The sequence below is a fragment of the Canis lupus genome, chromosome 30 (genome assembly GCF_003254725.2).
Source record: "Canis lupus dingo isolate Sandy chromosome 30, ASM325472v2, whole genome shotgun sequence".
In the NCBI taxonomy this organism is placed as follows: Eukaryota; Metazoa; Chordata; class Mammalia; order Carnivora; family Canidae; genus Canis; species Canis lupus.
This window is the reverse complement of record NC_064272.1, coordinates 11,573,245-11,589,005: the sequence shown is the minus strand read 5'-3', so window position 1 is coordinate 11,589,005 and position 15,761 is coordinate 11,573,245. Positions and strand designations below refer to the sequence as shown.

General features: G+C 37.8%; 1 protein-coding gene across 4 annotated transcripts in view; it reads right to left on the bottom strand.

Annotated features, from left to right (window-relative positions):
* Positions 1-5,212: 5,212 nt before the first annotated feature.
* TRIM69 (tripartite motif containing 69) overlaps positions 5,213-15,761 on the bottom strand; it is a 44,318-nt gene continuing 33,769 nt past the window's right edge. For all 4 annotated transcript variants that reach the window (XM_025472938.3, XM_025472940.3, XM_025472937.3 and 1 more), the window contains one exon: positions 5,213-5,809. In XM_025472938.3, the coding sequence (XP_025328723.1) occupies positions 5,268-5,809 (542 nt within the window). In that variant the 3' untranslated portion in view covers positions 5,213-5,267. The remainder of the gene's footprint in view (positions 5,810-15,761) is intronic.

Sequence of the window (15,761 nt, the reverse complement as noted above, 5' to 3'; positions counted from 1 at the left end):
TAATCCTTTAAAATTTGTTGAAATTTCCCTTATGATTGAGGTATATGGTCAGTGTTATGTATGTGTTTCCAAAGAATATTCTGTGAGTGTTGGATATTCTGAGTGTTGGGTACAGTATTCTGCATATACTGACCCATTCATTGGGTCAAGTTTGCTAATCATGCTGTCAGATTTTTCAATTACTGAAAGAACCATAGTAAAATCCCTTTGTGGATATTTATTGATTTCTTGTTAATTTTTGCTTTATTGAAATTAAGTTGTTAGGTGCATGCTAATGTATGCTTGTTACTTTCAAGTTGACTGGATATTAAGCACTTAAATTTGAAAGGCAAAACTTTAAAACATATGAATAAGACAGGGGGGGAATACCTCTCAGGCCTCTGAGTAGAGAATAATTTTTAACAGAGGCAAGTATTAACCAATAGGAGAAGATATTTGCAGTATGAATAACCAACAAAGAATTGGTATCCAGAACACATAAGTAACCTTTTTTTTTTTTAAGATTTTATTTATTTATTTTTGAGAGACACAGAGAGAGAGAGGAGCAGAGACACAGGCAGAGGGAGAAGCAAGCTCCATGCAGGGAGCCCGACGTGGATTTCGATCTGGGGACTCCAGGATCACACCCTGGGCTGAAGGTAGCGCTAAACTGCTGAGCCACCCAGGCGTCCCATACACAAAAGTAACCTTATGAATCAATAAGAGAAAAACAACACAATAGAAAATATGGGCAAACACCTAAATAGACATTTCATGGATGAAGAAATTTAAATGGCTGATAAACTTATAAAAAGATGCTCAACCACAGGGGTAATTAGGAAAATGCAAACTAAAACCATGAAATACCATTATGTACTCACTTTACTGGTCATAATGGAGTTGCTAGAGACATAGATTAATGGGAACACCGATTAGTGGGGATGTAAATTGGCATAGACACTTTGACCAACAATTCAGCATTACTTAGTTGAAGATGTACCCTATGTGCCAGCATTTATTAGATATATACCTAGAGAAACTCTTGCTCCAGTTTACCAGTACACCTTGTACAGTAATGTTTATGGCAACATTGTAGCTAAAGCAACAACCAAAAACAAAACTAGAATCAACTTCTTATTATCAACAGTAGTTTGGGTATTTAAACTGTTGTATTTTCAGAGAATGGAATACAATGTAATTTTTAATTTCAAAAAAGCTAGGAAGACATAGAACAAGATTCCATTCATTTAAACTTCAAAAACCAAGTGGGGGTGGGGGTTGGCTGGCTCAGTTGGAGAGTGTGTGACTTAAACTTGAGGTTGTGAGTTTAAACCCCACATTGGGTGTAAAGATTATTTATATAAATTAATATTTTTTTAAAAATTAAAACCGGCATAATGAAACTTTTATATATATATATATACACAAGTATATATATATATATACACAAGTATATATATATATATATATGTGTGTAGTAGAGAAAAACTAAACAGTACAGTTGGAAAAATATACCTATGAATTGTTTTCAGAAACGAAAGAACTAGATCCAAAATGTAGAATGATTACCACAGGGCCTAGAAAGATGCACAGGGGACCTTTAAAGGTTTTAATACTAATCTATTTGCAAAACTAGATGGTCAATTAATGAGTGTTTTTTATATCACTCTAAACTGTGTATATATATTACATACATTTTTGCGTGTGTATATTACAGTTTAATTCTTAAAAATAATCAACTAGGTCAATTGAGGAGGATTTTATTTAAAGTAGTTAAACAAATATTTGACCTTGAATAAATCACCTTTACTCATCTGAAAAATTAATTTATCCAAAGCATCTTTTTCCTTGGAAATACTTGGTAATTCAGAGTTACTTTTTTTTCTCCTGTATCTCAGGTATGTTATACAACTGTGCAATGATGTTGCCACTGCTAGTCTAAAAGCCAGTTTAGTCACAGAAAAGTGCAAGGCCTTCTCTTTTTAAGGTTCTCACCTCAGTGAAGGGTTACTGCCATTTTTAAAAAAAGATTTTATTTATTTATTCATGAGAGACAGAGGGAGAGGCAGAGACACAGGCAGAGGGAGAAGCAGGGAGCCCGATGTAGGACTCGATCCCGGGTCTCCAGGATCAGGCCCTGGGCTGAAGGCAGATGCGCTTAGCCACTGAGCCACCCAGGCATCCCTGGAAAATATACTTCTTAAAAATGAATGTTGGGGGGGGGTGGTTTGTGTGATGGTTGCATACTTACATAAATATACTAGAAATTAGTGAAGGGTATACTTATAATGGGCAGATTTTATTGGGTACAAATTATACCACAATAAAGTTGTTCTTTAAAAAAGGCAAAGAAAAAAAACTGAATTTTTTTTTTCAATCACCAGGGGGAAAAGGACAGACCACAGGTGTATATGTATTTCCCACTATCTGTAGGTATCCAACTTAATACTTTCTCTAACATGCTACCTCAACTTTCCAGCACTTGTCTTAACATAGATGACACAAATTTATTTTTACATAGTTCTCCCAGATAACTGGTTACTCTATACCGAATAATTTGAACAATCCTTCTATGTAGAACTCAGATAATAATTTAAAGGCAGGAATCCAGGCAGCCCAGGTGTCTCAGTGGTTTAGCGCCACTGAATTTTCCAAATTCAGATTAGAATGTTTATTTCTACTCATCTTTCACTATCTCCAACTTAAACACAATTTTTCTTTAGAATTTTCTCTTCTATTCTGGTGAATATTGACCTCCTCTTTCTCTGAACTCTGTAGTAAACTTGTCTATCCCTGAGGACAAACTTTAGATATCAGTTATCTAGAACTCTGTATATGATTTAATAGGTAGGAGGTAGGCCCTATTCTATTCCCCAAACTCTGTCATACTACATGAAATTTTCTAGCACAGTGCCTAAAACCCTATCATTAGAAATATTTACTTTTTTGCATATGGACTATATGTTAGTAACTATTACCAGGTTGATGTTAAGTTTTCTGAATTTGATAATTTAGTACTGTGATTATGTAAGAGAGTATTTTGGGGGTGCCTGCCTGGCTCAGTCAAGAAAGCATGTGACTATTGATCTTGGGGTGGTTAGTTCAAGCCCTATGTTGGACTTAAAGCTTACTTAAAAAAAAGAAGGAGCATCTTGGTTCTTAGGAGATACTCACTGAAGTATTTAGGAATAAGAATCATAATGCCTGTAACTTAATCTGAAGTGGTTCCGCAAAAATAACATTAGCCATAGCTATGCATTACACACAAAATCATATGGGGTGGATGTGGGAGAGAGAGAATAAGAAAATGTGGCAAAATGTTAATAATTGATAAATCTGTGTGGAGAGTACAGAAGAGTTTATCATACAAATATATAATTTTCCTGTAAGTTTGAAATTTTCTTGCAAAAGGTTAAAAAAACAGTTCCTTTAGTTCAGTGGTTTTCTGCCCTACCTGCACATTAAAATCACCTGAGTGCTTTTAGAACTACAAATGCCCAGGCCCCACCGGCTAGAGATTTTTATGTAATTGGTCTTGGGTGAGGTCCAAGAAATTGAAGTTAAGTCTCCCCAGATTAGGGGCACCTGGGTGGCTCAGTGGTTGAGCATCTACTTTTTTTTTTTTTTTTAAGATTTATTTGTTTATTCATGATAGACATAGAGGCAGAGACACAGGCAGAGAGGGAAAAGGAGGCTCCATGCAGGGAGCTTGACGTGGGACTCGATCCTGGGACTCCAGGATGGAGTCCTGGGCCAAAGGCAGGTGCCAAACCGCTGAGCCACCCAGGGAGTATCTGCCTTTGACTCAGGTCGTGATCCTGGTTTCCTGGGATGGAGTTCCGCATCAGGCTTCCTGCAAGGAGGCTGCTTCTCTCTCTGCCTGTATCTCTGCCTCTCTGTGTGTGTCTCGAATGAATGAATGAATGAATCTTTAATTTAAAAAAAAAAATCTCTCCAAATGAGCCCTTTTTTCTTTTTATGCTTCTTCTATATCCTTCAAAATATCTAACGAGGTTTCAGGCATAAAACAAGTCTTATTACATTCCGATTGAAGTGAATTTATTTATTTAAAGATACACAACTTATTTATTATTTTTTTTAAAGTAGCCTCCATGCCCAATGTGGGGCTCAAAATCACAACCTCGAGATCAAGAGTTACATGTTCTACCAGCTGAACCAGCCAGGTGCCCCAAATTTATTTTTTTTAAGTAATTCCTTAAAAGTAGCTATAATCTGTCATCACTGTTACCCAAATCAACAGCTATAAATACTTGTATATTCTATATGCCAACACTACAGGAATATTCCCCATCGTATGTGTGCATCTTTCCCATTATGATAGATAAGATAGTAGGCTTTTAAACTACCAATGAGCCATGCTGATTATAATTTTAAACGGCTAGTGCTGCAGGTCCTAAATAATTACCCTCTCCCTCCAAAAACCCTATTAAATATAAAGAATGAAGCTCAGTTAGATGGGACTTCGAAGGAAAAGAAGGGATGGTTCATCAAGGGTACTGCTGAGATAAATGATACTAAGAACTTTAGACTTAGAAGGAACATGCTGGAGGATAATTATACCAGAGAGGACAAGATGAAAAATACTGAGAGTTAAATTATAGGCAGGAAGAATGAAAAGGACATAGTGAAAAGTAGACTGAAATACTTAAGTATATTTGAATACAGAAAAACAAGTACCTCTGTAGACAAATAAAGCAAGAGAAAGAAACTGAGAGAGGTAGATTTGCTGGACTAAAAAGTATCTTGAGAGAATTTAAGACAAAATTATAAACTAGCCCAGATGATTTCCTATTTTTTTCTGTAAATCTCTGAACATTTTTTTTAAATTACAGCAACACATTCTAGAAAAGAAATGTGGCGCAAAAATTTTAAAAGGTAAATAGGAAGAAGAGTACACATCTGAAAATTTATCTGTTACGAGTCTTGTGCTGAGAATAGTGACAGCATAATGACATTTCTGGCTACATTTAAAAAGGGTTTTCAAGCATTACAAACTGAAGTTGCAGTTTGCTCCGGTAACAATAGCATAATGATCATTCTTGTGAAGAGTGGCTCCTGTGTCATAGAAGACCCCAGAGAATTGGAAGGACATCTTAAAAAATTCCAGTGAAATCCACTTATGACATTGAAAGTGGAATTTAGTTTGTGAATCCTGGAATTCATTATTCCAGAGTTTCCCATAAACTGGGAAGAGAAACCAGTGAGATTGGTAAACTATTTCAATACCTCTTTAATAATGCTCTGAATTTATACAACAGTATGACTAATTACTGTGGATGTAAGATATGCAAGGGTTCTTTATTCTCTCCACCATCATTAAGGCAAGGGCAGAAATAGGGATAAAGTTTCTCCATGAAAGTGCTACTAAAGGTGTAAATGTGGGTCATGGTTTTAGCATTATAGAAGGACACCTGCCCTCCTTCATAATCCAGGTATATGCCCACCTTGTTGAGATTGTTAGTCAATTTCAGACTGTAAGAAGGCAAATCCAGAGCCTTTAGGTCAATTTGGTTCCTTAGTCTTAAAAGCCAGAATCCTTGCTCAGGAGTTAGAGGACAGCTGCCCTTCCGAATGATAGATTCTCTGACGACTCCAACTGTCCATTTTGTCTTCTTTGCTACTTCTACTTCCCAGTACCACTTTCCAGATGTGAAGCCCTTTGAGCCGAGCACAGCCACACTTGAGTCAAATCTCTCTGGATCATCAGGCATTACCTGCTTAATGTCACCATGCCACACACTGGTTCGATTTTTGGAGAGCATCAGATTTGGGTGAGCTGTTTTAGGGTCCAGAGTTAATGAAGATAAGCCTAGTAGGAAAAGAAAGCAGGGTATGGGAGAAAAGGGATGACTGCAAATTTCCATAGTAAAAGACACCATTTACATAGACATCAGGACTTTATCTTCACATGCACACATGCTCTTAGACAAGTAATTGCTTACATACTTTTTATTGTTTTATATCTATTTGGCTATATTCGAGACATTTTTAAATTTGTGATAAAAATCTGACTTTATTCTGAAGCAACTTATGCTCCAACAAAGAAAACAATGTAAATAATATTAATTTGTACCAATTAAAGAAAATACAAATGTGGAAGGCATAAAGATTCGGTAAATTTGTCCTTGGAAAACTTTCTAAGGACAATAACTGTGAGACCTATTCAGGATGCACTGGGTAAACAAAAGCAAAAAGGAATGAGTTAAAAAGCAGTAGCTTACACATAGATCAATGGAACAGAATAGAGAACCCAGAAATGAGCCTTCAACTCTATGGTCAACTAATATTCAACAAAGCAGGAAAGACTATCCACTGAAAAAAAGACAGTCTTTTCAATAAATGGTGCTGGGAAATTGGACAGCCACGTGCAGAAGAATGAAACTAGACCATTTTCTTACACCATACACAAAGATAAACTCAAAATGGATGTAAGATCTAAATGTGAGACAAGAATCCATCAACATCCTAGAGGAGAACGCAGGCAACACCCTTTTTGAACTTGGCCACAGCAACTTCTTGCAAGATACATCTATGAAGGCAAGGGACACAAATGCAAAAATGAACTATTGGGACTTAATCAAGATAAAAAGCTTCTGCACAGCAAAAGAAACAGTCAACAAAACTAAAAGACAACCTACAGAATGGGAGAAGATATTTGCAAATGACATATCAGATAAAGGGCTAGTATCCAAGATCTATAAAGAACCTATTAAACTCAACAGCAAAGAAACAAACAATCCAATCATGAAATGGGCAAAAGGCATGAACAGAAATTTCACAGAGGAAGACATAAGACACGGCCAACAAGCACATGAGAAAATGCTCCGCATCCCTTGCCATCAGGGAAACACAAATCAAAACCACAATGCGATACCACCTCACACCAGTGAGAATGGTGAAAATTAACAAGACAGGAAACAACAAATGTTGGAGAGGATGTGGAGAAAGGGGAACCCTCTTGCACTGTTGGTGGGAATGTGAACTGGTACAGCCACTCTGGAAAACTGTGGAGGTTCCTCAAAGAGTTAAAATAGAACTGTCCTATGACCCAGCAACTGCACTGCTGGGGATTTACCCCAAAGATACAGATGCAGTGAAATGCCAAGACATCTGCACCCCAATGTTTATAGCAGCAATGTCCCCAACAGCCAAACTGTGGAAGGAGCCTCAGTGTCCATCGAAAGATGAATGGATAAAGAAGATGTGATCTATAGATACAATGGAATATTCCTCAGCCATTAGAAACAACGAATACCCACCATTTGCTTCAACGTGGTTGGAACTGGAGGGTATTATGCTGAGTGAAGTGAGTCAATCGGAGAAGGACAAAGATTATATGTTCTCATTCATCTGGGGAATATAAAAAATAGTGAAAGGGAATAAAGGGGAAAGGAGAGAAAATGAGTGGGAAATATCGGTGAGTGTGACAGAACATGAGAGACTCCTAACTCTAGGAAACAAACAAGGGGTGGTGGAAAGGGAGGTGGGCAGGGGGTTGGGGTGACTGGTTGATGGGCACTGAGGGGGGCACTTGACAGGATGCGCACTGGGTGTTATGCTATATGTTGGCAAATTGAACTCCAATAAAAAATATACAAAAAAAAAAACACTGTAGCTTATGTGGGAGGGAAGGTAAGGTAAATAGGCTAGAGACAGGTAAGTCTAAGATAACTGGGAGGGTTTAGAGGACAATGGTGAGAAGTTTATATTTGGCTTAAGAGATAATGGGACTTTTGAGATGAGAGTGGTTTATGCCACTGCTAATCAGAAGGTGTGGTTACCAATCTGGGGCAAAATAGTACAGAAATTAAGAGTAAGCTCTTAGGAACTTTATTTTTTTTAAAAGATTTATTTACTTATTTGAGAGAAATAATGGGAAGAGGAAGGGCAGAGGGAGAGGGAGAGAATCTCCATCAGACTCCCCGCTGAGCAAGGAGCCCAACATGGGACTGGATCCTATAACCCTGAGATCATGACCTGAGCTGAAATCAAGAGTCAGACACTTAACCAACTAAGCCACTCCGGTCCCTTGTTCTTAGAAATTTTTACAGCAATCTGACAGTAATTTTATGTCAGTCGATCTAATAATTAAACAACTGGGCTTGTACTTTGTAATACTTTTTTTTAATTCCACTTTTTAAAAAATTTTTTATTCATGAGAGACACACAGAGAGAGAGGGGCAGAGAGAGACACAGGCAGAGGGAGAAGCAGGCTCCATGCAGGGAGCCTGATGTGGGACTCAATCCAGGGACTCCAGGATCACGCCCTGAGCCAAAGGCAGACACTCAACCACTGAGCCACCCAGGTGTCCCTAATTCCACTCTTTTGGGTAACTATGTTGTCTTCCACAAATATATCAGTCCACGACAGGGTAAGATTTTAGAAACTGGTCCTTCATCATGGTTATTTGACAAGCACTGGTTTAGACAAGTAAGTGGGCAGCAGTGTAAAGAATTTCTAAGTGAAGAGATGTTGGAAGCATATCAGCAAGGAGATGACACAAATTTTAGATGTAAGGTAATCAAGCCTCAGCACAAAATTAGATAAAGGAAACTAAAAAACTATGTGTTCACATAAGGGACACAGATACATCTATGTATACATTTGTTGTTAATGGATTTAGCTATCCTTGGAAGTGAGATCAATCCAGTCCAAACTCTCTCTTCCCAGAGAAGCCAGAGTCTTTTTCTATCATCCCAAGGAATTCTCTTCCAACAACAGATTTTGTGGAATCCTGACTTTTTCCATCCAGGCTGAATCTTGCCCCCCTCTGCACCCTCCCACGTATTCCCATTTGCCTTGGGTTTTTGCTCTTTCTGATGTGAGGATTGGAATTGCTTTGGAGGAAGTTTTAGAACCTTTTTAGAACCCCGCTCTGCTATTGTCACCAAGCCTCTCACACCAGCTAACCCAGCCTGCTCTAGCTCCAAAGATTCCCAGAAGTCAGCTTTACCTCCCTCTTTTCTTCTCATACCATATTCAGCCCAAAAGGAAATTCTGTCAGCTCCACCTTTAAAGTATATTCTGAGCCTACTCAGAATTCAGAGACAGTCAACTTCTACAGATACCGCTGGCCTGAAACTATTGCAATAGCTTTTTGACTGTTCTGTTTCCAGTCTTGCCCATCTGCACCCTATTCTGTCATATGAGTGAGATCATCCATTTCTCCTACTCAACGCCCTCTTATGCTTTCCGTCACACCCAAGATAAAATCTGGAGTCCTTACAGAGCAAATGGTACCTACATCGTTTACCTACCTCTGTGGCTTCATCTCCTCACGCACGCCTCCCTTATTTACTTTGATCCAATCATCTTTGCTTTTTGGCTGTTCCTTGAATACACCAAACTCATTCAGACTTTAGGGCCTTTACACTATCTTTCTGTGTCCTCGAACACTCTTTCCCCATATGGTTCACTACTTTACATTATTCCAGCCTTTTTGTTCATGCAAGTTCAGTGAGATGTTAATGATAGAACTTAGGTGGGTATAGCAGTGTTCAGTCTAAAATTCTTTAAATTTCTCTATGTTTGGAAATGTCCATAGTAGAACATAGGGAGGGGGAAGTTAACTTCTCAAAGACTTTTTTTTCTGGCTAATATCTAAACTAGCATGTTCATCTATCACTGCTTGTACCCTTATCCTTCTGTATTTTTTCTCATGAATAATTACTTGCTTGATTTGCTTGACCATGGTTATCATTATGTGAGATTATTTACTGTTTCATTTCCTCCACAAGAATGTAATCTCGGGCGGGGGCGGGGGGGGCTTTATCTGTTTTGTTTCCTCACGTGTCTTCAAAATTTAGAACTGTTCCTAGGTAGTCAGGTAACTATTTGTTAAATGAACTTCAGGGTTCCATTTGAATCTTTGACACCCAACTAATTGCACTGTGCCTCATATTCCTGTTATCCTTGGCCAAAACTCATAATGTAGATCCCTCTAATGATTTATCCTCTAATGTGCTTTTATCCCCCATAATTCTGTTCCTTGCTTCCTCTACCTTCACCCATCTTCCCACTGTTCCCACCCATCCCTTTCCACTCTGCCCTTTAGAACTCTCTCCCTAAATAACTGTCCTGCATCCTCACTTTACAGAATTCTCTCATCATCTCCTTACTTTAACAGAAACCTGACTGGTTCTTTGTCAAAAATATAACTTGAAAAGTTCATGAGACTATTTATTTTCTAAATTCAGAGCCAGAGATCCAAGAACCACCATTGCCACTTCTAGACCCCTAATCTAATCCTTATCCTCATGTAAAAATCACTTTTGAGGCTTTTGTCATTCTATCTCATTACCCCTTATCTCTATATGATGTTACTATGTACAGACTTCCTGATTATACTCTCTGCACTTTGGGTTAACTTTACTCCACTACCCCAACTCCAGCCCATCATCCCAAGTGATTTCACCATTCTTTGGATATAACCATTTTTCCATTCTTGCAGGTTCTTGACTTTACTGCTACTGACTTTTGACTCTATTACATTTCAGCAGTCCATGTTAATGACCACATTCTAGACCTTGTAATCATTGGGAACTGTTCATTCTCTAAAATCTTAAACTCAGATATCCCATTCTCTTATATTTATTTTCTCAATCTCATCTCCCCTACAGCCATTACTTCACTGAACAACTCTAGTCCCTCATTTTTCCCTATTATCCTATTCTGTTTCCTGGCTTTGAATCTTTCCCTGAACCACTTGGCATTGGCAGCTTTACTGCCAATAACCTTATCACCTTTATCTTATATCTGCAGCATCTGCCATGCAACTCACTGACCCTGGTTCTACACAGCTATCAAAATTTACATGCCAATTCCTGACCATTGCAAGAGGACTATCACAAAATTGTACATGTAGATATTACTACAGATTCATTATTTCTACTCTGTGCTTGACCATCAACACTGCCTAGAATTCCTGTATTTCCCAGATCAAACCCTCTCTAGTTCCTCACAACAACAATTTCAGACCTCCAGCTCCCTCCTCAAACCTCTGTTCCATCACTTTCTTACTGCCAGGCAGATGACTTCATCCCCTGCTTCACAGAGAAACCACAGTACATCTTAAAGGAATTCCTCAATTCTTCTCACTCATACTTCAAGTTCCATTTGATAAAATTGTTTGCCTCTACCATTTTATTTCCTCTCTATTTTCAGAGAAAACTGAGGAACATCAATACTTCTCTCTGCTAGAACTCACTCTTCCCTATTTCTACTAGTTATCCCCTGTCTTATACCATTGGTTTCTGCCTTTCTATAGGCTGTTTTCCTTCAGTATGTTTTAAAAAGTCTTTTTTGGGGGTGGCTGGCTGACTCAGTTGGAAGATCATTTGACTCTTGATCTAGAGGTCATGGGTTTGAGCCCCACATTGGGTATAGAGATTACTTGAAATAAATTTAAAAAAAAAAACTTCCAAAAGTTCTTTTTTGATTCTGCTGCCACAGTCACATCTTCCCTTCTTAGTGAAGCTTCTCAAGTGAATGATCTGTTCACTTCACTACTGTCTCATTCCAAATCACTCCTGAACGCTTCATAATGTAACTTTTATCTATTCCACATTTTAAAAATTGCCCTTACTGGGAGATAACCACACACACCAATACACTCACAGTCCTAGCAGCCAAACCTTATAACTGGCAGTGCAGAGAGTGCTCTGCCAATCAGTGCATCTGCAGCCCCAGAAGACATCTGGCCTGACTGCAGGCCCCACCCACCAACAAAAGCCTCTCAGGGGACAAGGCAGGGAAAGCACCCTAAAGTTTCGTGCAACCACAGCCCTGGCAAAGAGGCTAAAGACAGGCATCTGGTTTGACTTCTGACACTGCTCAACTACAGAAATCATTCACCACAATCAAGTGATATTTATTCCAGGGATGCAAAAGTGTTTCAATATTTGTAAATCAATCAACGTGATACGTCATATTAATAAGAGAAAGATAAAACCATATGATCATCTCAATAGATGCAGAAAAAGCAGTTGACAAAGTACATCCAGTCATGATAAAAACTCAATTAAGTAGGGTCAGGGGGAACATACCTCAACATAATAAAGGCTATATATGAAAAATCCACAACTAACATCATACTCATTGATGAAAAACTGAGAGCTTTTCCTCTAAGATTAGGAGCAAGACAATGATGTCACTCTCACCACTTTTCTTCAGCATAGTACTGGAAGTCCTAGTAAAAATTAATCAGACAAGGAAAAGAAATAAACACATCTAAATTGGTAGGGAAGAAATAAAATTTTCACTATTTGCAGTTGACATGATACTATATATTAAAAAACCTAAAGACTCCACCAAAAAAATTACTAGAGCCAGTAAATGAGTTCAGTTAAGCCTCAGGATATCAAATTAATATACAGAAATCTTTTGCATTTCTATACACTAATAATAAAGTAGCACAAAGAGAAATTAAGAAAACAATCCTATTTACAACTATACCAAAAAGGATGAAGTATTTTTTTTTTCAAAAAGGATGAAGTATTTAGGAATAAACTTAACCAAGGAGTTAAAAGATCTATACTTGATTCTATAAAACATTGATGAAAGAAATGGAAGATGACACAAATGAATGAAAAGATATTCCATGCTCATGGAAGGACCAATATTGTTAAAGTGTCCATCCATACTACAAAAGCAATCTACAGATTTAGTGCAATCCTTATCAAAATACCAACAGCATTTTTCACATATAGAACAAACAATCCTAAAATTTGAATGAACCACAAAAGACCTGGAATAGCCAAAGCAGTCTTGAAAAGGAAGAACAAACCTGGAGGTATCACAGTCCTAGATTTCAAGATCTACTACAAAGCTGTAGTAATCAAAACAGTATGGTACTGGCACAAAACTAGACACATAGATCAATGGAACTGAATATAGAGTCCAGAAATAGACCCACGCATTTGTGGTCATTTAATCTACAACAAAGGAAGCAAGAATCTACAATGGGAAAAATCTCTTCAATAAGTGATGTTGGGAAAACTGGACCACTTTCTCACACCATACACAAAAATAAAATCAAAATGTATTAAAGACCTCAGTGTGAAACTTGATACCATAAATGTCCTAGAAGAAAACAATCAAGAGAAAAGAAAAAAATTTTTCTTTGAAATCAGCTATTTTTTTCTAGATATGTCTCCTCTAGTAAGGGAAATAAAAGAGAAAAGTAAACTATGGGACCACATCCAACTAAAAAGCTTTTGCATAGTGAAAGAAACCATCAACAAAACAAAAAAGCAACCTAGTGAATGGGAGGAGATATTTGCAAATGATATATCTTATAAGGGGTTAATGTCCAAAGTATATAAATAACTTAGACAACAACAGAAAAACAAATAATCCAATTAAAAATGGGCAGAAGACCTGCATAAACATTTTTCCAAAGGAGACATATAGATGGCCAACAGACATGTGAAAAGTTACTCAACATCATTAAGCCTTAGGGAAATGCAAATTAAGACCACCTAATACCTGTCAGAATGGCTAGAATTAATAACATGAGAAATAACAAGTGTTGGAGGATGTGGAGAAAAAGGAACCCTCATGTACTATTGGTGGGAATGCAAATTGGTGCAGCAATTGTAGAAAACAGTATGGAGTTCCCTCAAAAAATTAAAAATAGAATTACCATTTGATCCAGTAATTCCATGACTGGGTATTTATTTGTTTCTTTGTTTTTTATTTGAGAGAGAGAAAGTGAGAGAGCACGAGATGGGGGGGGGGAGGGGAAAAGAGAGAGAGAGGGAGAAGCAGACTAACTGCTTAGCAGGGAGCCTAACATGGGGCTCAATCCCAGGACCCCAAGACCGTGACCTGAGCTGAAGGCAGACGTTTCACTGAGCCACTCAGGTGCCCCTCTGCTACTATTTACCCAAATAATATGAAAAGGCTAATTTGAAAAGATACATACACTCCTATGTTTATTGCAGCATTATTTACAATAGCCAAGATGTGGAGCCAAGCAGTGTCTATTAATAGATAAATGGATAAAGAAGAGGTGGTATATATACAATGGAATATTACTCAACCATAAAAAGGAATGAAATCTTGACATTTGTGACAACATGGATGGATCTGGAGGATGTAGTGCTAAGTGAAATAAGTCAGAGAAAAACACGTACCATCTGATTTCACCCGTATGGGGAATTTAAGAAACAAAACAAAAGAGCAAAGAAAAAAACAGAAAAAAGAGACCAAAAAAACCTTTTTTAAGAGACAAAACAAACCCCTCTTTTTAAAAAAAAAAAATTTTTTTTATTTTTAAGTAATCTCTACACCCAGCGTGGAGGGCTTGAACTCACAACCCTGAGATCAAGAGTTGCATGCTCCAAAACTGAGCCAGCGAGATGTCTCAAAGTAGACTCCTAAATACAGAAACAGACTGGTGGTTGCCAGAGGGGAGAAGGGTGAGGAGGATGAATGAAATAGATAAAAGGGTTTAAGAGTACACTTCTCTTGATGAGCACTAGAGAAATGTATGGATGGTTGGATCATTTTATTGTACATTTGAAACCAATACAATACACGTTATGTTAATTATATTTGAATAAAAAAAAAATGCCCTTACCACAGTCACCAATTCCTGTTAAAAAAATCTCTTTCTAATCATTTTCTTTTTTCTTTTCTTCCTTTTTTTTAAAGAGCAAGAGAGATGGTAGGTGGGCAGGTGAAAGGGCAAAGGGAAAGGGAAAGAGAGAATCTTAAGCACCTTCACAACCCTAAGATCATGACCTGAGCCAAAATCAAGAGTCAGATGCTTAACCAACTGAAGCACCCCCCAATCATTTTCAAGTTGATTTTTATGTTTGGCATGAGTGACCACTTCCTCCTTCTTGACACTCTTTTTCCTTAGATTCTATGTCACTTCATTTCTGGTTTTCCTCTTAATCTCTTTTGCAAAAATTCCTCAATCTTTTTGGGTGGCTTCATTGCCCTTTATTTATTTTTATATAAGGTGCTCCCACCTTACCTGTATGTTCTCACTTTTCTTGGGAAATCTCATTTACATCAACAGCTTCAGCCACCCCACTCTATAGTGATTATTCAGCCCTGGCCTCTCTTCTAAGTTCTAATTAGGATAGTTACCCATTTGAATATATTCACTTAGTTTTCCTATAGGTTCTTCAACATAACATGGCCAAAGTTGAACTCACCAACACCCCGCCCCCCAAAAAATCTGTATCTCCTATAGTTCTATCCTTGATAATCACCTTTCTCTATTCCCTACCACCAATTACTGTCCAGTATATCTCAGCTCCTGGAATTCTGTCTCTAGAATCTATCCTTTATTTTCCATCCCCATTCCCATGGCTTTGGCTTAGCTCTTTTTTTTTTTTAATTTTTTATTTATTTATGATAGTCACAGAGAGAGAGAGGCAGAGACACAGGCAGAGGGAGAAGCAGGCTCCATGCACCGGGAGCCCGACGTGGGATTCGATCCCAGGTCTCCAGGATCACGCCCTGGGCCAAAGGCAGGCGCCAAACCGCTGCGCCACCCAGGGATCCCTGGCTTAACTCTTAATAATTTTTCACCTAAGTGTGCTGGTACAGACTCCACCTTGGTCTTTTAGCCTATCCTTCCTGGAAACAGAAACTATGTTTTTTATTTCTGTATCTATAGAGTCCAACTTAGTACTCAGTACATAGTAGGCCCTCTATAAGAGTGTGTTGAATGAATGAATGAACTTTAGTAATGTTTTATTAATTTATACAAAACTAAAAGAAATACATTAAGATGTTTTAAATT